Raw genomic sequence first — 24376 nt, forward strand, 5'->3', positions numbered from 1 at the left:
GTTAATTATTTGTTTTAAAAGACACATGTTTACCTGCGTTATTCCCTTGGAGGTGACAACTTTTTTGGAACAATGGGCGTGAACGTATTTTTTATAAATATATAAAGCATGTAATGGAAAACATAAGATAGAAAAAAAAAAACTTATATTGTCACTAGACAGATATTACCGTTGTTATTGCGAAAGATGATGGTCCGTTATGTATATTAAAATTAACATTATCTACTGCCTAGCAATAAATTGTATGGTATAAATACCTGTTTGGAGTTTTGAATGAGACATTGGAATGCTAGTTTCGCCCGTTCGCAACCTTTTTGCCCATCGCTTACGCTTTCTTCGTTAACTGAAAAGATTTTTTTAAGATAATGAACAATTTGTCTTTTTTTTAATTGGTAACTGCTATAAGCTGACCCGACAGACGTTGTTCTGTCTTAACTATGAATTTTCACTGCGCACTGTGTCAAGCGCTGACAGTTATTTCCAACAGCTGACAGTTATGTAAAATTAATATTGTTGTTAAATTTTCTTAAATTTTTTCAAAATTTTCTAATGATCCGCAAAACTTCCTTAATTTTTTCCTTCATACGAACCTTCTCCTGACAATTATTAACACAATAAAAAAAGAATTAGCGGAAGTATTCCATCCCGTGTGATGCGATGATCACGGGAAATAAAGATTTTATATATATAGATATTAACAAAAACGATTGCCATGATTGATAATGACGCATGAGTCGTATGTAAGATATTAATTATCAATATTTATGTTGATCTAATTCAATTCAAATTTTGCTTAAATTTTAAAAAGTTATTACTCTAATGAAGCAACAAGAAAATCCTTTTTGTTATTCTAGTAGGTATGATATCATAGTAGGTACTTATGTAAAGATTATGATTATAAATAATTTACCTTTATCACACACAGCAATAAATTGTTCATAATTCTTTAATTCAGTTTCGTCATCGAAGACTTTTGTTGCTTTTTCTGTTGCAGTTTTTTTCGACACTAACCCTTCGTCATTAAACTGCGCAAAGAAATAATTAATTAAGGCGATACCTCAAGGTCCATTTTCATACATTTTGTTTCGGCTTTAATCTGGGTAACTAAACAAGTATTGGCAAGTAAAGAATTTAAATTCACGTCTAGTTAGTGATTAGTTCTCGCAGTTGAAAGAAAAATGTAAAATAATTAATAATCATGGATATTTCTGCCTTTAAAATTTCGTCATATTAAATTTTAAAGGCCGAAATATCCATGATTATTAATTATTTTTACGTTTTTCTTCAACTGCGAGAACTAATCACTAACTAGACGTGAATTTAAATTCTTTACTTGCCAATACTTGTTTAGTTACCCAGATTAAAGCCGAAACAAAATGTATGAAAATGGACCTTGAGGTATCGCCTTAATGAAATTATAATTAAGCAGAGCACTAAATTGGTAACCTTTTTTACTTATAATTATTTATTTACTTACAATTCCTGCTTTATTAAATACGCAAGCAATAAAGCATCCTGCGTTTGCACCGTTGGGAAATTGTTTATTTCTAAAAGACCTAACATCTTCTATCGTAATAGGGTTTTTTAGAATACATTCTGTGCCGATTTCAATTAATTCCTCTCGTATATGAAGCCTTTGCTTTTCAGTTATTCCCTGTAAAGCAACAATACATTAAAATTGATGTGGCACAAATCACAGTTATTTATTAAATTAGTTACGAAAAGAATAACCTTTTAAGAATCACACATTTATTCTTGAGCATACAAATGACTACGATAGACTAGTTGGGAGCGGAACGAACTGTCATAACGAAAGGCCGTAGGTTCAAAACCCAAGGGCCTGCCCTCTGACTTTTCTGTAGTTATGTGTGTATTTTTTATTAATTATTTCTTGCTTTAACGGCGAAGGAAAACATCGTAAGGAAACCACTATACCTTAGAAGTTTTCTATAAGAATTTTGAGGGTGCGTGAAATCTGGCCTAGGCCAGTGTGGTAGAATAAGGCCTCATCCCTTTCAGTAGTAGAGGAGGCCTATGACCAGTAGTGTGACGGTATATAATACAGGGCTGATATTATTATCTAAATATAATATCAAAATACTTACTAAAACACATTTCAAAAGACTTATTGTAATAACAAAATAAATGATTCTTTGCGACATGTTTAATTTTTAAAACCGAGTTTTATGGAATTTCGTAAATGTTTACGGCGAATTCAGAAACACATTACTTTTATACTAAACAAAAATACCAAAAACAATGACCATATCCTGAATGACTATTGTAGACATTGTCTAAGCGATTACATGGGGTAATCGATTAATTATTCTATTGAAACACGAAACAGGTAATATGCGTGACACTACTATCTAAACTTTGGAAGCTTCTATTTCTTAGGGTTCCATACTTCAGAAAGAATCCTTATAGATTCACTTCGTCGACGCCTGTTCGTCAATCTGTCAAGACCGTGTTTCTAAGGAACGCGTAGAAGTATAAAGTCGAATTTTATATCATATACTTGGCTCTACGGTCTCTTTCAGCTGGGAACATATCCAACTTGTCGACGCGGTCAACAGTTATGATCGTTTATGTTGCATATTTTGCGATTTCACAAGGGAATCAAACCTATGGGGTACTTCCCGTGTACCTAGAACCATGAAATTTGTCAAGAAGCAATGTCTTACAACACATGTAAGAGAAAAGATCTAATAACCGTAAATATTTAATAACAAAAAAACTAATTTACTATTACAAACATTATTTGCAATTGTTGTAATAACCGTATCTAGGGATCAAACGGAAAAGTTAAGTTTGTCTAGTTTTAACTTACATATATACTAAGACTAGCTTTTGCTCGCGGATTCGCCCGCTTGAAGGAGTTTTCCGGGATAAAAGTCCACTGTATGATAAAAGTCTTGCTACATATTTTCCCGGTACTGATAGGTTCAAACTAATTTTATCTCCATGGGGGTTGAATTTATCAAAATCCTATTTAAGCGAACGTCTTCATCATAGTAGCTCAAATCTTCAATTTCAGTTCAATCAGTCGAAAATATAAGAAGATTTATACAAACTTTCATCCACTATTTTATCCCCTTAGGGGTAGAATTGATCAAAATCCTTTCTTATGAGATGCCTACGTCATAGTAGCTTTATGCATGCAAAGTCTCAGCCCGATCGGTTTAAAATTGACAAAGTTTCATACAATCTTTCATCCCCTATTTTATCTCCTTGGGGGTACAAATTATAATCAAAATCCTTTCTAAGCGGATGCCTGCGTCATAGCATCTACCTGCATGCCAAATTTCAGCCCGATCCGTCCAGTGGTTTGGGCTGTGCGTTGATAGATCACTGTGTCAGTCAGTTAGTCACCTTTGAGTTACATATATTTAGATACCTTACGTACAGAACCTTCGACTGCTGGTATATTTTTATACTTCACAGGTGTTTTTTACTGATCTTATTTCTCATTTCATAATGTAATAGGACCACGAGTTTAGTCTATATAAAGAAAAATCTGTTGCCACATATGTGTAAGGGCATTACTTAAGGGCTGGACAATTTTGGCTGGTTCCTTTTTGTTGTGTTCCTAATTATCAGAACAAGGTTGTTGTTGTTGTATCAAAGATTGATTCAGAATATTAATAGGTGAGGTTGATAATTTAGGTGATATTCTTTCGTACACGCTAATTTCCGTAATCGCCAAACCGCTTTCAATGAAAGTTTTGTGAGCGGTTAGCCTGTCCAGCTTGAATCACAGCAGAATTGTAGACCCGATAGGAGGCGCTGTTGTCGAGACCTAAAACATGAAAGTTAGTTTACATAAAATGTTGTCTGTGGGCGGACAACGTGTGCCGGGCCTACGAATACCATGTTTATTTTTTAAGTAAACGTAAATAGCTTTATATGTATATTGGTGTGTTTGATACCCTAATAAACCGAGGAATTATATTTAACATATTTGTAAATTTCGAACTGATAATGAGCTAAAAATCACAAATAACCCCATCGGATCCAGTCATTCCATTATATTATATTTTGGAATATACATCATTTATTTTGGCATCGTTTTACTAAAAAAAAACAAAAACTTATCTTGATAACACTTTACAATAAGCTACTTGAATCGTATATGTAAAATATTTTTTTTTAGTTTTCAACAAATAAATGTGCATAAAAAGTAATTTTAATTTATCATGGACTAATGCCACTATTACTACTTTAAGAGAATTCGCCGTAGCGGCGATAAAAAACCAAGGCAGACATTTAATTAATATTTGTGGAATAATAGTAATAGTAGTAATAGTAATAATAGTAATAGAGGTGAATGAACAAATTATTTATTTATACGACATATTTATTTCTTCTTACTGCAGAAGACGCCGTATGCTATTGTTATTGATAATGTAATAATAACCATTTATTATTATTATTATATTCGCTTGCGACATATCTTTTATACCATGAGGTTATGTTACATTTCTAAGCGAAAGGCAAAAGATTACTGCGTTCATTCACCTTATCACCTTGAAGTCGTAAGCCAGAATCAATAATCAATCAATATATTAAGTTATTATTACTTTCTGGAATTGAACAGCGATCGTCCATAAGTACTCAGTAGTATGTACACTGCATTTAAAAAAATCGAATATCAATCCTTTTCAAATTAAGAAAATAAAAATCGAATTGTAAGAATACGTAGATTGTTAGTGGTATTATCTATTATACATTTTCTTGTTTTTTTTTTTATAAATGTGGGCAAGTTTACTGTGCGAGTGACCTCTGAACTCCATATTTTATTTATTTTATTAGGTCCACTAACGGTTTTTACATTATCTTATATTATAATCAACCGTAATTAACATCGTCGGTATGCCAATAGTTCTTCGATAAATCCAAACTACATTTCATTTTTTGTGAGTTTGATTCATTTATTTAATTTGGCTGGTTTTATTCCGATAAATAGTCGAAAGGTTATTTCTGTTCACAAAGAGCTAAATAGTACTATTGATAGATGTATTAGTACCATAATGCGTGAAACACGAGTAAGCAATAAAAATAAAGTGTTATAAAGATCGGCATCATATCGTCCATTGAAATTATGAAGTGATTAAACAACTTCAAAGGTAATTTTACAAAAGAACCATCTACTTGTTAAGAACTATTAGCAAACAAAAGTCAATACAAGAAATAGGTGTGCGGATCACGAAATATCACGTGAAGCTAAAATCATTAGTGGAATTAAAACCAACTGATGAAAGTAAGTTGTTCAAAAATCCAGAATTTTGTAATAATTTAAAAATAAAATTGCTTTCACCTATTTTAGTATTTCAAATGAGTATATTAGATACGAAAAAGCAATTCTCTAAAATAAAACTATTTTGCGGATATTATCGCGGTTTTAGTATTATAATTTACTCAATTCTTAAGCAATTCTCTAGCCCGATCTAACGTTGTCAAATATTTTCGACCTGTTTATTTTCGCAACTTTGTCGTTACAAGATTTAAGTTTCCAAGAAACAGATACTTATTTTTCTAAACAAGTCTAAGGTTAAAACATGCGATGTTAAACGCACTGGTAGTTTAACAAGAAATAAAAAGTTATCGAAGCTAAAAATAAATTCAAAAAAGACTCATAATTATTACCAATTAAGTATCATGCATAATTATAACAATAAGAAATACAAAGAATAACAATATTACAAGACCAATAATCAAAATGTTTTTTGTTGTAATACTAGTTTTTGTAACCATGTAAGACCTTTGTACTCATTGTTCAATGATGACCACATTTAAGTTTTCCTTGTTATGCAATTATATTGTTACAATTAACCCAATTACCTTCTACATGAACCTAGAAAAAACTTAGTAAGTATATTATTTCATAAATATGATTTTTATTACTGAAACATAAGTAATATACATTTTTGAAATTTATATTTAAAAAATTGACTACACTTAATCAGAATGTACTACGTTAGTACAATTCAACAAGAAAGCTTTCTTGTACAGGATATTTGTTGTATAAAGGATTTATCTTTCGAATTAACATGGGTTATGATAATTTGACAAAGTGAGCAGTAACGCTGGCTTAAAATCCTAGACCAAGTGCCCCCGGTTTCACATCCCGAATCAAGTCAAACAATTTGGCGCTGTTACACCCTCGTGCCTTAGAACGCACCATAAAGCTGGTAGGACTGCGCCAGATCTCGCTTCCCTAGTAACACCCTTAGACATTTTTTCCCGGGTCAAACTTTAACTCCAGGACAAGGACATAGGTCCATATTTTATCTTAATTCATTTAACTGTTATTATGACTAGTTCTACTAAATATACATTTATATTTATATTATTAATTAATATCGAAGTTGTCTAAACACATTTGTTAGACAATACAGAAGCTGCAGACAGCAAAATTGATTTATTTACGTTATACGACACAAAAGTCATGACTTTTGACATTCACGGAATCAAAGGACCGTGTAGCAGTAAAAGCCAGAAAAAGTCGTTAGCTTTTGTCAAAAAAAAATTATGACTTAATTTTTAACAACGCATTGTAGTTTAAAGTGTGAATCATTATGTTAATTACATCTCCGTTGTTACTTGACGTAAGTTTAATATATAAACGGAGCCAAAGGATTCTGAAGCCAGATCAAGCCGAACTAACTTAGGAGCAACATCTGTGTAAATAAATTATAAACATGTCTGTGATTTCATTCTTTGTATTGTGTTTTGGTGTTTTCGCCGTTAGCGTCGGTGTAAGTATTCGTTTTTTGAAGATTATTTATGCTTTGGTTTACAGGACTGTTGTTATCTTCGTTTATGTTGTTTATATTTTCTTTTAGTTAGGCTTTTTAGGTCTAAGATCATGGTATTTTTGGGCTTTGTTTATAGATCTAGATAGCATAAAGCGAGGCTAAGCTTAGGCTTTAGAACGGACGCATCGCGCGCCGCTCCTTGATCGATCTAGATGCATTTACTTTAATTGTATTTTATATATAGGTAATTAAGGACTATAATTTTATTAGCCACTTTCTTCTATCTTCCTTAGTTCTTGGAAAGTGTTTATACTACATTGATTTTAGTGTCAATATATGTAATAGAGTCATCATAAAATATTATTCGTCTCAAATGTTTTGTTTGTAACTAGTATCCACTATATATGATATTTACATTTTTTTTTCTTTCCGAACGAGCTGATTTCCAAGGCTATTTTATATTTTTTTTTTTTTATATTTACGAGATTACTGTGTGTACCTCAAAGATGATATTATTTAATGTTCTGACTCTTAACCTACTATCTGATATATTATAGGCATCGGTTAATATTATTAAACTCTAGATTTATCCTGAGACTATGCTCGTTTGTTTATCTTACCTAGTATAAAAGTCCCACATTCTATTTTTTAACCCAGTACAGTATCTATCTGTAATTTTAACCAAATTCGTTATCGTCGTTTATTATATTATTTTTTTTATATCTTAAACTTGTATAATTATTAGCTTTTGCTCGTGGCTTCCTCGAGTTTTCCGGGATAATTTTTTTTTTCGACTTACTTGATATGTATCGTTATATTATGACCAAATTACACAAAATCATTATAAATTGTACCCTATGTGCATTTTTGATGTATAAGCAATATAACTATAAAGTTTCATCCAAATCCGTTCAATAGCTTTTTCGTGAAAGAATAACAAACATACATACATCCATCCTCACAAACTTTGGCATTTATAATATTAGTAGGATAATATCATTGTAATAGGGAAATTCATTTATTTTTTTAATTTTAGGCTGTCAGTGAGAATGAGAGAAACCAAATCAGCCAATCAATTCTTCCTCACATCGTCAAGTGTTCACAAGAGTACGGAGTCTCTGAAGGCCAAATCAAGGATGCGAAGGAGTCCGTCAATCCTCTTGGCCTCAACCCTTGCTTCCTTGGTTGCGTTTTGAAGAGTGCCGGTATTGTAAGTATATTTAACGTATACCGCCATATTTAGTCAAAATAATAAATGAGAATTTCATAAACAAGTTTAAAGACGTACAATAAATATACCTTTGATCCTTTTATCATCGAAGGGTAAGCAGAGGCGTAACATGTGCACTCACTTTTCGGTTTTATGACGTAACATAGTTAAAAGTCATCTTAAATTATATATACCCTTTATTCGGTAAAAGCGAAAAAAGGGTATATATTATAAAGCGGCGATAGCCTAGTTGGGTGTGGAACGGACTGCCAAGACGAATGTCTGCAGGTTCAAACCCAAGGGCACACACCTCTGACTTTTCTAAAAATCATGTGTGTATTCTTTGTGAATTTATCGTTCGCTTTAACGGTGAAGGAAAACATCGTGAGGAAACTTTTCTATAGGAATTTCGAAGGTGTGTGAAGTCTACAAATCCGCACTAGGCCAGCGTGGCGGACTAAGGCCTAATCCCTCTCAGTAGCACAGGAGGCCCGTGCTCAGCAGTGGGCAAGTATATAATACTGGGCTGATATTATCATATTATTACTTTTCGGTATAAATAGGTCTCTATTCCGTTTAATGACGTTATAGAGGAAAACATCTTAATTGATTTATACGCCGTTTTATATAAAGAGATGTTTAAACAAAATGGGTTTGAATGCTCTTTATCTCATAAATAGGTACATGTATATTATTGAAATATGTTTAGGCGACGCAAAATAAATAAACTTGTGATAGATTTAGCAGGCAGATTAAAACGTGATATAATTGGGTTTAATCTACAAACTGACAAATTACTTGATAAAGTCTACAGATCTTACAATTTCGTCTATCAAGAAATGTAGCAATATTCATAAATGTATTTTTTATGTGTTTGCAATGGAAATGTACTAAGTGGCCTTTAGTTCGACTGGTTTATTAATCTTATTATGTACCTACCTACTTATATAGAATTAGTTGCATAACCTCTGTTCTGGAAATCTTTGCTACTCACTTTAAAGCTGTTGTATTGTTTCTATAGATTGATTAATAATTGTATCATTGTTATGGCTGCTTGTGTAAAAACATTCTATACGAGACTTTCCCGCCCTCACACCCACCACTACAACTCCTGTAAGCCAGGATCAGCAGTGGCACGCATTTTATGACACCGAGCAATGAAGCTCGGCGAGTCTCAGGGAAAACTAATATGTCATTATCCCGCACCGAAATTAATCAAATAGAAAGATAGGGAGGAGTAGGAGTTTTAGATTTTTCGTAATGATTTTTAAAAATTTAGGAGTTACGAAAATGGTTTTCTGTTATTTCAGATTGACAAAAATGGATTATTCGACGTTGAGGCTACAAAAGAAAAAAGCAAGAAGTACATTAGTAGTGAAAAAGATGTCACCAACTTCGATAAAATTATTAAGGACTGTACTGAAGGTGAGTGAAGTGTACTATATACTTAATGTTATGCAAAGCCCATTGCACAGTATAGCATATTTGGAAAATATGTATACTGTATTTGTTTCCCTTTTATATATTTGAAAAGACTAACTAATCATTTGATTTGTGCTAGTCATTGATCCCATTTTTTATGAGTTATTATTAAATAAATTTCTTCTCTTTATATACTAATTTTCTGTAGTTTTATGATTAAAATATAGTCAAACATTTTGTGACATTAAATTATATGTATATATATATATATATATATATATATATATATATATATATATATATATTTTAAATAAAGGCATTATTATTATCTTTATATCAATAATGCATTTTTAAACAAGGTCGTTTTTTTATAACTTTAAAAATAGTCTGGTAATGAACTTTGCCTAAAATAAATAACTTTGCCTAGAATAGGTTGTTTTAATTAAAAACAATGTGTTTACAGTGAACCAGAAAAATGTGAGTGACGGTAACAAAGGATGCGACAGGGCGAAGGAATTAGTCACTTGCTTCTTGGCTAAAAGGGGTGATGTAGGTATCATTGTAATATTAGATGACGGTCTATGGTATAGAATAAGAAAAAGAAATCTATAAGTTTATCGCTAGTATATGTCATTCCCATACATAACGTTCGTGTCAACGATTGTAGAAAGACATCTTGGGTACGGTCGCAGAAGTAGCTAGCGGTTACGCCGGCGTGAAACACCTTTGCCAGGATAATAGCCCTACCGTGGACTTTTCCGGGATAAAAATTAGCTTGTACAGTAATTCCTCAATAACCACGCCTTTATCTTCGAAAGGTTAGGCGGAGGTGCATCCAGGGCAACCACTTTTCACCTGATGTGTTTTCCTATAATGTGATGGGAGGCGAGCCTATCGCCTATCTGACACAATTTCCAAATTCCGGCTGATACTGACAGGAAAAATCCAATCGATATATGCGAGATTCGTACTCGGAAGTTCAGTGGTGTCATACAATGCACAAAATGTAACAATGCTATCGAGACAGTATATTAAATCTGTACATGATTTTATAATATTCTATAAGTGTGTTTGTATGTTGAGTGTTCATCGGTTTTCAACCGACTTGAAAGGAGGAAGATTATCTATGCGTCGTAATATGCATGTTCAGTTATCTTTTTTTACTCTCCGATTTACAAGATTCTTGTTTTTAAATCTTATTGATACAAGCTAATTAGTAGAACTGACAATACAACTTGCGTTTATATGTGTGAAATACCACGAGCGGCTCCCGTCTTTTTCAAATGTCCTGATATTTAAAAAGTTGTTGATCTTGTTATCAGGTAAACAATATGCAACTTTAAAAAACTATTTTATATTAAAAGGTACATGGACCTCACTAAGGTCATTACTATACAACAGGATTTACGCGTTTACGTTCTCTTTTTGAAGTGTAAAATACTAATATTATTGTCTTGAAACATTAGCAAGGGTCTGCGTAAAAGGAAAATGTGCCATGGTCTAAGCCGTAACGTTTTTTTATAGTGAAGTATTTGGTGCTAGCAGCTCCGACTGTATGATTGTTTTGAATGAAAGTCCTATTGCGGACAATAAGATATAAACAATAATACATATATTAAGCTAGTTAGATATTTGTATCAAATTTCTTTAAATAGATTCAGTAGTTTCGGCGTTTATTCATAGCAATGTTTATTTTCACATAGTGTTTTCGCATATTATTCGGTTAGATTAATGCTATATTGTATTTTGTTGGAACAATATATTAATCACTTACCTTTTTCTTTTCAGTTCTCAGTATTCACATTTTAAGCTGTATTAACTGTTACATATGAAGATACAAGAGGATGATCATCGGCAACAGTATCTTTGTAGTTTTATTATTAAATAAACGTAGTTGAATGTTATTATTTGTTTCAATCGACTTAAGGCTTAAATGGAAAATTTCATACCTCAGAGAACTTAACCCAAGAAACTTATAATTTTCCAAGCCAACACTATAAATTATTTTTGTTTAATATTGTTAGTCCGATCATTTTCGATACCATTAGATAGATTTCATGCAACTCATAAGAAATTTCTTATAATTAATTAACTCCACGACCAAATATCAAATGTAATTTATAATGTTGTTACCAACATTCAGAATATTACATTATGTATATTAAGTAATAAAGGAGGTGTCGTAAAACTTAACATCTAATAACCTTAAGAATGACGATTGCAGGTCAGTGCCAAGTAGTTTCGTAATTCTGGAAGTTCCTAACTTTATATTGACATAATTTATTGTCATAAAAAAATAAGGAAGTTTACTGCCGTAGTGAGAGACGTAATATAATTTTAATGATCATTAAAATTATAATAGCATAACAGGTTTTATTATTCGGTTATTAACCTATGCAGATCGAATTAAAGCTTAATATTTGGCTACGGTGACTTTTGAAAAAAATAATAATTGAGTAACCATTTGGAGAAATAATTAAATTCTCCACACACACTCACGCCTTTTATCTCGGAAGGGGTAGTCAGAGACGCAACTGGTACACCCATTTTCTACCGTGTGTATTCCGTCCCATGACGTCATAAAGGGTGAGTCTATCACCGAATAAAAAAACCCAATATTACTCGCTCGACCCGGGGAACGAACCCGAAGCCTCAACACTGCAGTCTTACCCTAATACAACTACGCCACTGAAGTAGTTAAATTCTATCATCAAGAACGTCTCTGTGCACCAGTTTGTAAGCTTTTTGTGGAATTGCTACTGTTTTCACAGATAACCGTGACATTCCTTTCAATAAGTTGAAGTACTAAAACATAAGGATGTATAAAGTAAATATTCCTATAAAATAGAGTGCCTTCGATTTCTAGATATTGGCATTGATCTTTGTAAATAGAACATAATTGACCCAGAGTTTCTAATTAGTTTGATGATTTCCATTTTGCGTTTTAAATATTACATTTAACATGGTCATTATAACTATAACATTTTTTTTAAATCTTGTTTTTAATTTCGGGGTTTTTATCTTTGGCAGACATAACAACCCCATCGTAACTTGTTACAGTATTTGTTACAGTATAGCTTTATCTTAGACTTAGTTTACATAAGTATTAATAAATGAGTCGACTCACTGCTAGGACAATCTATCTTCTATACTTATAATAAATCTGTAGAGAGGTCAATTCTGTACATGAAATATATTTCCAAAATAACTATCAGGGGGTGATTAGGGATCGATACTGATGCCAAAAATGCAATTAGTAAAATTTTTGTCTGTCTGTCTGTCTGTCTGTCTGTATAACCGTTATAGAAACAAAAACTACTCGACGGATTTTAACGAAACTTGGTACAATTATTTGTCATACTCCTGTGCTGGTTATAGTATACTTTTCATCACGCTACAATTAATAGGGAGCAGAGCAGTGAAGGGAAATGTTGGGAAAACGGGAGAAGTTACTCCATTTTTTAAGCTTCCGTCGCGTGTGCAACCTTAATGGTTAAAGCTACACAGAAATCATGTATGACAGAAATGTTCTCCTTAAAATTATGTAAAAAATATCCCACGACAGCATATGTCTATCTTTTATGGTTGACTCACAATAACACGTGTAACTCCCGATAGCTTAGCAGTTCGAAGCTTTGTCATTATATTTGTCTACTCTTACGTTTATAACACTCTCAGTCATCCCTAATTAAAAAAGTTAACATTATTAATTAAATATTCCATAAAAAAGAATCATAGAAATCGGTATAGAAACACCAAAGTTATACATGAAATACGCTAATAATAAGCCATCATGCGTGAATACTGAATCATGCTATAAGGATTATTTTTGTATATATATAAGGTCGCGAACGCACAGGCAGGCGGCTTGCTTGGCACCTAGAGTCTAGCGAATCACCTAGCGAGTAGCTTCGTAAAACGAACATTCTCGAACGTTCTCGACCGGCTCCATTTTTGAAGTCCGAAATCCACGCGGGCGAAGCTGCGAGCGGAAGCTAGTTGTTAATAAAACTATAACATTTTTAGAAATATCTTTTAATGTGTCTTTTTATTTATTTGGGAAATTTAAATTAACTAAACATAGAATCACGTCGTTTATTCACTAGGGGATGGGCAGAAACACGTAAGTGTAACATGGAACATCTATACTTCAAACTTTCCTTAAATAACGTTTATTGTTATAATTTAAAACATATTTTTTCTCGTATAATTTCCTGTGATTCTTTACTGGCTTGAAAAAAAATCCTCTAAACCTTTTTCAAAAACCGTTTTCTGCGATAAAGTCGGAACAATGAGCATGGTTAGTTGCTTTGTGTACAGTGACATTTGCTCGACTGATGTTCTTGGATAAAGGTCGATTAGGTTGTTATAGTCGAGCGATATTACATCTCGTAATGTCATTGTCGTAGTAAAACGAGCAAGGTTTGTTTACTAATTTGTTACTTCTATAGTATTGTTATTAGTATCTTAATTTAGAATTTAAATAAATAAACAGCAGTGGTGAAGGATGAAATTTTGCGAAACGTGACCCGACACAATTTATAAGTTCTAATAATATACATAAATGGGATCTGGAGATAGTTGTAATGATTTTAAATAAATTACAATAAACTGTTGCGCGCAGATCTTGAGTTCATGTACATTTATTGAGTTGTTTGGACCTTGTTTGTCAGTGGCGAAGGGTCCATATTATAATCCGATCTTACCGGCTTCCCTTTCGTAATTTATTTAAAATCTCAATAAATGTACTCAAATATATTTGTTAGTATACTAAAATGGAATACTATATCATATATTGCGCATATATTACGACACAATAACTGTCAGGGTTTGGATGTTGACAATTATATGACTATGAATGACTTTGAGGTCACGTAGTATGGAATTCAAGATCTGCGCGCAACAGTTTATTGTGATATAGGTACACTATTGAAATTGTATGGAAAGGTAAATAAGGTCTATTATTACATTATATTCTATTATACTTCTTGCCATTTCTCCATTTGTAATACCTTTCTAAGTGTTCTTGGAAAACAGTAAAAGACAATATGCTGTTGAAATATCACCATTTACTAAATAATTTACTACACCATTATAACATTATATGTCCGTTAGCGCTGTTGTCATTGATTACTTCTTAAATCTGGATAAATTCATTAGATGTCGAAACCGAACTGAAATTTGAAAATAATATACTAGAAAATATAGACACGTACAACTTTTGTAACAATGTAAAAAATATAAATAGGCATTAGCCATAGAAGGCATCGGTCTATCGTCGGAGGGTTTTGACGTATACATTAAGTCTTGGAGACTACTAGAACGAAAAAAGAAGGAAGATAATTGAAGTAGAAAGAAGCAATAGAAGCAGCAAAAAAAATAAGTCTATGACTGGGATAAAAGACCTTTTGTTCTTAACATGTCTGAAGGATAAATTTTAAAACAAAGATATCAGCATTACTAAGAGCTATGAAGATTAATATTTAAATATGATAAAATTAATTTAGAATGTAAAATATTGGTTACCTTCGAAGCATTTTCAACCATGCATTTATAAGCTAGCATAGCTCTTTCGCAGCCTTTCTCGCCATCACCAACGGATTCCGAGTTTACTAAAAAATATTAAAACCATTACAAAATTGGTCTACAGCTATCAACAACAGAAGGTAATATATAAACAATACTAATATGATTTAGCGGTCAGAAAAATGCCTCGGCGCCTAGAAGATCTCTATAATAATTATGCCAACTTGTCTTAGTGAATGCTCCCGGCAGACCCCACGCCGTCACTCCTCTAACAGGACCACTATTAGGGGTCTTTCACAAATTTAATCTTCATTATCCAGTTGCGTACTAATTGTATGAGTTAAGCTCTCGTCAGCATTGAGCACGTATAAAATTCAAAGTATTTAAATAAAAAAATATTATATGTGTAAAGTGGTGGTAGCACCACTTTACACATATAATAGTGGTAGCACTATATGCTTCGCTGTTCGTCCTAATTTTCAACTGTTTGCAGTGGCAAACAACATTCTGGAATTTGTTACATAGTGATGCAACAAATTCAAGAGTAATTCTTGTTAACAATTATTTTAGTAATTCCTTACCAGATGAGCAAGAGTGCATGTATTCTTCTATTTTCTTCAATTCCTCAGCATCATCGAAAACCTTCTTTGCTAGTTCCATTGCTCGTCCCTTTTCAAGCATGCCTTCATCATTGAGCTAAAAAGAATAAATAAACTAAATACATTGTTTTTTCATCTAATGTTCGTAGAAATTGATTTTATTAAAATTAGCTGTTTGATGTTTCGTCCACACTCGTTCTCTAATAAATGCTATAAATTCGTGGTTTAAGTGAAAATAACCATTTTTTCTCATTCCTGCGTTACTTGAATAACCCAAGAGTCTGACAAAAAGAGAGATTTTGTAAATAAATGGTAATGATAAAAAATTATTGGTAATTTACAGTATTTAAAATATCAATATTATGACTTACGACGCCAATTTCTTTCATCATGCATGCTAGGAAACAACCAGCATTCTCTCCAGAGGGTACTTTCTTGGCTCTCAGATCTTTGATGTCATCTTCAGTGATGGTATTTTCTTTGAGGCAGCCTAGACCTAACTTTTCGAAGTGCTCGTGGATTTTTTCTTTCTGTTCATCTGTCATAGCCTGTAAAAAATTGAATTGTTAGTAATTTAAAATAGCACTAGAAATCTAAGCGACTTTAGCTAAATTAGTACTACTTGGAAAGTCTTAAGAAAATGTAGTACATTCAATGAAAATGTAAAATATACATATTTGAAAAAAAAAATAACATACATTATAATAATATACAACTTTAATAACATACATCCTTTTTTGTTACTATTTTTATAAAGAACAATTTAGGGGAAATCCAAATGACGATAATTGTTAGTAATCGTATGTAATGTTACTAAAATACGCACATTATCAAACCTCAAAACTACGATTTTTTATACAGGATGTTAACACAAAAAAAATATTTTATATTATTATTTGCTTCATACAGTCACTTTTCCCAGGCAATTGCATATTTCAACAAAGTATGTAGATGTTAGTAGAAAATTATTTAATAACAATATCAATACGCATTTTTTTAGATCATTTTAATACAGTTCATAGGGAGTTTGTCATGAAGTTTATTTTAATAATTTTACAACTTTATATAACATACTTTAAGTAGGTTTAATCTATGGGGTACGTATACTTTCTAGTTTCTACTTACATTTGCTGAGAAAGGCATCAAAGCCACCATGCAGCAACAGAACACAACAGCACGAATCATTTTAATTTTAAACTATTTGTTTACGTGACACAGAAGCTGCAAGTCCGAAGTCTTGGAGATTATTGTCAAATCGTTCAGTACTCCTGAATTTATATGATTGCCTCTGATACAGGCAGCTATTAGACTTTTTTTGAAGTTTTGACGAAATCGTAATGACAATAATGAGGTGTAGTTCAAAGTTGGAGAATTACGGTCCTCAATGTCAAATGTTTGTATATAATCGGTACTAGGAAGGTAATCTTTACATCTATTATGTGACACTAGGGTTTATCTAGTCACCAGTGCATTTGTATGATGAGGCAAGAATTTCAGAGGAATAAAACGTCGAATGCATAGCGATAAGGAAAAATGTGTGGTTATATTTTTTACAATTTAAATCCTACTAATATTATAAATGCGAAACTCTGTGAGGATGGATGTATGGATGTATGTATGCATGTTCCTTTTTCACGAAAAAACTACTTCACGGATTTGGATGACTCTTTACAGTAATATTGGTTATGCATCAGAATAACACATAGGCTACAATTTATAATGATTTGTGTAATTTGGTCATAATATAACGATACATATCAAGTAAGTCGAAAAAAAAATATCCCGGAAAACTCCTTCACGCGGGCGAAGCTGCAAGCAAAAGCTAGTTAATATATATAAATTAATGAGATTTAAAGCGACGCACTGACGTTGTCAACTTCTTTGCTGATAGAAACTAAACAATACTAATATGAAATTGGCACTTATTGTAGTTGCTGAAATAACTATCACTTTCCGTATAGTGTTTATCGTCAACAAAATTGATATCGTCTAATCTATTATCTTATTATTCACAAGCATTTTCATTCCCCTTTATATATATATATCTACAGTGATGTCATTTATTATTAAGTTAAAACATGATATTTAAGTAACAAACCGGAACCTAATTTTTATATAATGTATGACAAACTACGTTATTAACTTTCATGAATGGCATGATTATCACCTATATTCAACGGACTAGCAAATTTATTCTATATAAAGGGACATTTTACACAAATTCACGCATTGTATTTTGTAATTCTAATATAAAAATGTACGTGCTTAAATTTTTTGCTTGCATAGTTCTCATTGGATGCATCAAGGTTTGTAAAACTTATAAGAACTAGTTTTTTAGTCTTTTAACTACATTTTAATATAACTATCGTGTTTGTTTTTGTTTATCTTTTTGTATGTTGTTAAGTGTGATTAAACGACTAGTAAATTATAAAAGTCATACTTTAAGACAATATTGTCATGAATACACGAGTGATCTCTGATCTTTGTTCCCTTGTTTTACGAATCTTTTCCCTTATTTATATTTTGAACTACGTGGGACGTTGAAAATACTGTTAAAGGTAAATATTACTTATGTGCAGTGATTTTAATTTTGTTTTTAATAATTCTAGGCGAAAACTCTGGATGATTTAAAAAATAATTATTTGGAGATGATCGTAAAATGCACGTCAAAGTACCCAATCACTGATGAGGATCTGGAACTACTAAAAACTGGAGACATGGGAGACAAGGAGTCCACAAAGTGCCTTTTTGCTTGCGTGTATAAAAAAACTGGGATGGTATTAATCTTTGTTTCTTGTTCCGTTTTAGCTTTAGGTAATATTATTTACGACGATAATCAAAACATTCACTAGTTTTCATTAATAGGTATTACATAGGTATATTCTTGTATAAAAATGTGAAGAGAAAGCGTTTGTACCCCATTTAGCGTTTTTTAAGCGCACAGAGAGTGGGATTTGGCACAGTTTAAGTCTATATATATAGTGATATAAAGAGATATCATGTTAAATAAAAATAAAACTTATGGACCTATAATATGTCCTACAAATATATTAATTCGACGATCGAATTTCGACCAATGGCCTGCTATCAGTATTTATAGATGTATGTATGACTATAATAACATCCTATAATGTGCCTAAATATGCACGGTTATATATGTCGCCTCCAATATATATTTCATAGTGCGCTCTTGGTAAATATATATGAATAGAAATTAATAACACCTGATGATTGCATTACATAACATCACGCATTTTATCCCCGAAGGGGTATGCAGAGGCGCAACTAGGGCACCCACTTTTCGCCAAGTATGTTCCGTCCCATGATGTGATAGGGGCGAGCCTATCGCCATATCGGGCACAAATTCCAGACTCCGGGCTGATACTGAGCAGAAAAACCCAAATATCACATATCACATATGATTGCATTAGGTGTTGTTAATTGAATATCATCCTCGGCAATTGAATATCATCCAGAAACAATCAGACTTGAAGAGCATAGTATAATTATGCTAACAGTAATGAAACAACAAATCCACCGAAGTGGCAACACTTAAAAAATTACACGAAGAAGCTATCTTTATCGTTTAACAAGATTGGTGAATTCTCTGAGGAATAAGAACATAGGCTAAGTTCTCAATTTTCAATGTATTTCTTTCGCTTTGAAAACAATGTATCCGCAATTCTTCCGGAAATATGGGATGATGATGATGGGAAGTATGGGTGTTAATAGGTTTATTGACCATCAAGTATTAATTTAATTTGCCTACATCCTTTTACTTTAAACCGAAAGTTAGTTATCATACATGAGTATTCATTATTAAAGTATGAGCAATATTTAAAAATTTAAGTGTTTTTAGAATAGGCCGATGTAAAATAAATTTCCCATTGACGAAATTAAATGTCGGATATTGCACAAACACAAATGCTTGTTTCGCAAGGTCGGTGCTGACTGTTGATGACTGTCCCAATTATATGGTCGTTCGACAATGCCTCTTGCGTTCCGCTATTACGGGCTCTATTTACCGGATATGAAGTTTTTTTGGTAATTACAGAACATTGTGGAAAAATCCATGTTTGATGTATATAATAATTAGACACACACATATCCTGGTGAACGTAGAGATCAAGGTTAAAGGAAAAAATACTTATTTTTTACAAGCTTTTGCTTGCGGTTTCACCCGCGTGTTAAAGATTTTGCAGGATAAAATTTACGCTATATATTTTTCCGAGGTAAAGTAGGTCATTCTAGATTATAATCTACCTTTGAGCCAAATTTCATCAAGATCCGTTCAGCCATTCATATCAAAATGTCAATGTTATAACTAATTTATTCGCTTGAACAACAAATAATTTTACTTATTTGGCTAATATTGTTTATTTCAAATCCAGGTTTACACTTAGACTCGCGTTTTTACGAGTATATTATGAGCGCCACTCCGTTCACAACCACAAGCATCAATATTGACACCATACCAAAATCAGTTTGAATGGGTGACAGTTCAATTCAGTTGAACACAACGAATGATCGGAACGCAAAATCTAGTACGTAATACGAAATCTAGTACGTAATATATAGATGGTATAATGTTTTAGATGGACGACAAAGGAATGCTGGATGTTGATCAAACGAATAAAATTGTCCAAACTTATTTTTCTGATAATTCCGAGGAGCTTAAGAAGGGCTTGGCATACACTGAAGCTTGTAAAAGTGGTGAGTATTGTAAACTATTCTGACCTATTTGCTATACTTTGTTTTATTACTAAGGGTTTTTTACCACAACCCATCAGCAGCTATAAAACACGTTGGTTGTAAATTTCTAGATTTTGGTACTAGGTCAGTAGGTAAATCATGAGTTTTAAAAAAATATCTTCCGGATTGCTATTAGCTTCACCACGCATAAAATTGCAGTGACATCGTCCAAAACTGCCCAAAGCAGTTGACATGACACATGACATTGTACTACACACGAGAATCTAACAAAGACTACAATGATTTAGTTTTTTTTACGACCATCCTCATGCCTGGTGTCTGCATTCGTTTAGAAAAATACTTACAAATTGTCCTATAGTACTAGTAGTACATCATGCCTTTTTGTTACAGTAAACGACGCACCAGTGACCGATGGCGACAGAGGCTGCGATAGGGCCGCTTTGCTCTTCAAATGTACCACAGAAAATTTACCAGCGGTTAAGTATTGTTTTTTTTTGGAATTGAATGACGAGACGATCATGCCGCTCGCCTGATGGTAAGCGATACGACCCGTGAATGTGGCAACGCCATACAGAATTTTAAATTACAAAGTACTGCGTGACTCTGCACTCGTCACCCTGAGACGTAAGATGTTAAGTCTCAGAATGCCCACTAATTACAATGATTACAAATCGGAACACAATAATGCATATACACCGCTGCTTGGCAGTAAAAATAAATATCGTGGTGATAGCCTACCCAGACGAGCCCTCGGATTCGGGAGATCTACTATTACGTAGTGTTTCCTAGATATTCTAATGGCTAGAAGCTCAATTACCGAAATAAGAGTCTGAATTATGCATTAAATATGTTTAAGCATTTGGTTTGAGAATTAGAGGTCTATTATAATATGTATTACTATATTTTAGGTTAACTTACCTATTTTTCGCTTTATTATGTTTCTAAATCTCAAATTGATTTATAAACTCAAAATTTTAATCTAAAAATTTAATTTTAATATTTTTATTGTTATTTCAGCTCGGGGGTCTTTAACTATAAAATAAGAGTTTTAAGATGAAGATTTGTATTAAAAATAAGATTGTACCATTAGACGGAGAAAATGATTTAAAATAAATATTCTTTATTGGCTGAAATCATGTTTTATTGACTAAACTCGGTGATTGCGGTAGGTATTAAACCGCTGGAGTAATAATAATATAAAAAAGGTGTCATAAAATGTATGTCATATCAATCCTGATGAAAAAGTGTTGCAGTGGCAGCTGTCAGGGATGGATAGTAGGTATCTATGCCCTGATTCATTTTTATGCAAATTTCTTTTGTGTTTATTCCGGCGTCCTAGAGCAGTATTACCCACCCATGAGCTGACATAGGAGAATTCATCGCCGGTATTTATGAGGAAAAAATACACAGGAGAATATTAGTTACAACTTTGAATAAAAACGCAAATAGCAAATCTGCTATTATAGACAGTTCCTTGTAATTTTATAATTAAAATCGCCTTCCTGAAAGATCGTTGTACTAACTCCTTTTCGGTGACCCATACAGGGGTTGATAAAAATGTTTACACATGTCTTCACCATTTTCATCGTTCGATTGAGGATGAAGGTTACCAGAGTAATCGCCTGTCAAAATCTTTGCCATCGTAATAATTTATTAGCAAAATAATAATTTCCGTCAAACGTAATCAAATAGGCAATTTTATTTATTAAAATGAAATTGCTGATGCTATCTGATACAATACAGTTAATATAAAAATGAATTACAGGCAATATTTATGTTACTACTGCTTCAATAGTGCTTCTAGTATGAAGATTTTATTGTTATTTTTGGCAATATGTGCCAATACCTATGTAAGTATCTATCCTGTATTATACACTGTTACACTGTTGGGAACAGGCCTCCTCTACTACTGAGAAGTATTAGGCCGTAGTCCACCACGCGGGCCTAATGCGGATTGATAGATTTCAGACGCATTCAAAATTCGTTTAGAGAATTTCTCAGGTATGCTCGCTCGATTCGCACGTTTCCTCACGATGTTTTCCTTCACCGTTAAAGCAAGCGATAATTCACAAAGAATACACACGTAATTTAAAAAAGTTAGAGGTGTGTGTTCTTGGGATTCGAACCTGCGGACATTCGTATCGGCAGTCCGTTCCGCACCCAACTAGGCTATCTTCGCTTGATTCTCAATGTTAATATCAAAATGTCATTTATAATGCAAACTATGTATCTAAATCTTTTTCTTCTAATTTAATAAAATTACTTTTTATAATACTTTTCTTTCGGTTTAGGCCCTGACAGATGAAGAAGTAAAATTAGAATTAATGAAGCATGTTATGAAATGTTCAAAAAACCATCCCGTAGACTTTAATGAGCTGATGCAACTACAAAAATTGGTCGTGCCAAAAACCACTGAAGCTAAATGTTTGCTTGCGTGCGCTTACAGAAGTGAAGGTATTGTAAGTATTACAAGTGTATATATCTTTTATTTGGTAATAATTAGGAAAATAGACTCAGACGAAGTTAAAAAGTAAGAGGCAAAAACGATTTATTGATTACAGAACCATAATTACTATTATGTCTTATTCTGTAGTTAGTAGTTATACAATATTGAAATTATATAAAAAAAATATCTAGGCACACACACACACACACTCACGCCTTATATGCCCGAAGGTGTGGGCAGACGCGCAACTGGTGCACTCACCTTCCCATGATGTGATAGGGGGCGAAACTATGGTCATAACGGGCATAAATCCCAAATTTCGGACATGCACCGAATATAAAAACCGAATATCGGGGAACGAACCCGAGACTTCAGTACTGCAGTCGTACCATAATACAACTACGCCACCAAGGCGGTGAAAGGAAATGTAATAAATTGATACTTGTGGAATATAATCGGAAATTATAATTAATTATATACCTACTTATGGACGTAAAACACAATTGCCTCATCTCTTAGTCTGCTGTAATGATTTTTTATAAAACCTGTCACTAAAAAAAGGTGAAAATGCTTCTACCGAATAATTCCTACGCAATTTCAAAAATGGTATATGTGAAATAAATAAGTATAACGTTTATACCTATTTCAGATGACAAGTAAAGGTCTTTATGACTTAGAACATGCCTATTCAATAGCAAAATTAGTCAAAAATGGTGATGACCAACGGGAAGAAAATGCAAAAAAGGTGGCTGATATTTGTGTTAAAGGTAATGAAGTAGAACATTTTGATATTTTTCTTATAGAGTTACCTGATGTCTACTTTAGATTAAACGCCTATAAATTCTTAAAAGTAGCACGATAGACTTAATAAATACTTACTTATGGACGACATATATTTGTTTGCAGTTAATGAGGTAGAAGTCAGTGACGGAGAAAAAGGATGTGAAAGGGCTGCTCTAATTTTTAAATGCACTTTGGACAACGCTCCTAAGGTATATAATATTATTATGACTGATAGAGATTATAATACGTCGGTCTTGAAATCCTTGAGAGACGCCTACGATAAATCAATATAGTTATACACGAGTCATTTGTATTTTTTAACCAAGTAGAGACGAATACTTATAGGAAATCTAATTTGTTAATTAGTATTATTTGCTGAGAAAAAGCTTCACCCTTTTGCACTGCTTTCATCCCACTATACCAAAGAAACCAGATAATAGTTATTTATCATTATAATAAAAGCACTTTCGAAATGAATACTGTTAATTTTTGCTATAAGTAAAATGTAGTTGCACATAGAGACAGATAAATAACGATTTATTTTTCAATCCTGTGTAATTGATGTCTAAACAAATTTATAAATAAATATAATTTTATTTTATTTTCAGTTTGGATTCAAAGTATAGACAAAGAGAAATGGCAAGTAATGCTCCACTATATTCCACATTATAATTATCAGAATAATAAAATTTTTATTCTCCTTACAGTATTATTACTTCACTCTATTTCATGAATCTTAGACGTTAATATTTACACTCCGGATAGCGTCAGTTTTTCTCTTCTTTCTGATTCTGGAAACCTACCTCCGTCTCGTTTCTTCATTACTTTCTTTTCTATAGGCGTTGCATATCAGTGGGGTTGCTATTTGGTACTTAAATACACCATTAATAGGGTGCCCCTCTTTAATTGCAGCAGCTCA

General features: G+C 32.6%; 4 protein-coding genes across 4 annotated transcripts; 2 read left to right on the plus strand and 2 right to left on the minus strand.

The window, feature by feature from the left end:
• Positions 1–218: 218 nt before the first annotated feature.
• On the minus strand, positions 219–1666 carry LOC115442273 (general odorant-binding protein 99a; the record flags this gene model as incomplete). Its single annotated transcript, XM_030167287.2, has 3 exons — positions 219–343; positions 911–1025; positions 1478–1666. Coding segments are annotated over 3 exons (429 nt in total), but the record flags the coding sequence as incomplete, so codon positions are not given.
• A 4964-nt stretch (positions 1667–6630) lies between these two features.
• LOC115442263 (general odorant-binding protein 28a) lies at positions 6631–11294 on the plus strand. The gene is made up of 5 exons (XM_030167277.2): positions 6631–6758; positions 7795–7968; positions 9279–9393; positions 9854–9939; positions 11179–11294. The coding sequence occupies exons 1-5, from the start codon at positions 6702–6704 to the stop codon at positions 11197–11199; spliced, it is 453 nt and encodes a 150-aa protein (XP_030023137.2). The 5' UTR covers positions 6631–6701; the 3' UTR covers positions 11200–11294.
• A 3145-nt stretch (positions 11295–14439) lies between these two features.
• On the minus strand, positions 14440–16777 carry LOC115442253. The gene is made up of 5 exons (XM_030167265.2): positions 16641–16777; positions 15887–16063; positions 15498–15612; positions 14917–15002; positions 14440–14564 (listed from the first exon to the last, which is right to left on the minus strand). Exons 1-5 carry the CDS (start codon positions 16698–16700, stop codon positions 14547–14549), a joined length of 456 nt encoding a protein of 151 aa, XP_030023125.2. The 5' UTR covers positions 16701–16777; the 3' UTR covers positions 14440–14546.
• Positions 16778–17738: 961 nt separating this feature from the next.
• On the plus strand, positions 17739–24163 carry LOC115442284 (general odorant-binding protein 19d). Its single transcript, XM_037437578.1, has 8 exons — positions 17739–17821; positions 18125–18292; positions 20111–20228; positions 20619–20704; positions 22520–22687; positions 23324–23441; positions 23581–23666; positions 24066–24163. The coding sequence occupies exons 1-8, from the start codon at positions 17771–17773 to the stop codon at positions 24081–24083; spliced, it is 813 nt and encodes a 270-aa protein (XP_037293475.1). The 5' UTR covers positions 17739–17770; the 3' UTR covers positions 24084–24163.
• Positions 24164–24376: the final 213 nt, after the last annotated feature.

The sequence above is a fragment of the Manduca sexta genome, chromosome 11, assembly GCF_014839805.1.
Source record: "Manduca sexta isolate Smith_Timp_Sample1 chromosome 11, JHU_Msex_v1.0, whole genome shotgun sequence".
Lineage (NCBI taxonomy): Eukaryota > Metazoa > Arthropoda > Insecta > Lepidoptera > Sphingidae > Manduca > Manduca sexta.

What these genes read in the sequence shown, in the direction of transcription:
- LOC115442284 (XM_037437578.1), top strand. Translation starts at nt 17,771, where the DNA reads ATGTACGTGCTTAAATTTTTTGCTTGCATAGTTCTCATTGGATGCATC. An exon ending in TGTATAAAAAAACTGGGATG is followed by an intron (nt 18,293 to 20,110) that starts GTATTAATCTTT and finishes ATAATGTTTTAG; the next exon opens with ATGGACGACAAAGGAATGCT. An exon ending in CACTGAAGCTTGTAAAAGTG is followed by an intron (nt 20,229 to 20,618) that starts GTGAGTATTGTA and finishes TTTTTGTTACAG; the next exon opens with TAAACGACGCACCAGTGACC.
- LOC115442253 (XM_030167265.2), bottom strand. Translation starts at nt 16,700, where the DNA reads ATGATTCGTGCTGTTGTGTTCTGTTGCTGCATGGTGGCTTTGATGCCT. An exon ending in TGATGCCTTTCTCAGCAAAT is followed by an intron (nt 16,064 to 16,640) that starts GTAAGTAGAAAC and finishes AATTTTTTACAG; the next exon opens with GCTATGACAGATGAACAGAA. An exon ending in CATGCACTCTTGCTCATCTG is followed by an intron (nt 15,003 to 15,497) that starts GTAAGGAATTAC and finishes AATATTTTTTAG; the next exon opens with TAAACTCGGAATCCGTTGGT.
- LOC115442263 (XM_030167277.2), top strand. Translation starts at nt 6,702, where the DNA reads ATGTCTGTGATTTCATTCTTTGTATTGTGTTTTGGTGTTTTCGCCGTT. An exon ending in TATTAAGGACTGTACTGAAG is followed by an intron (nt 9,394 to 9,853) that starts GTGAGTGAAGTG and finishes ATGTGTTTACAG; the next exon opens with TGAACCAGAAAAATGTGAGT. An exon ending in TCTTGGCTAAAAGGGGTGAT is followed by an intron (nt 9,940 to 11,178) that starts GTAGGTATCATT and finishes TTTTCTTTTCAG; the next exon opens with TTCTCAGTATTCACATTTTA.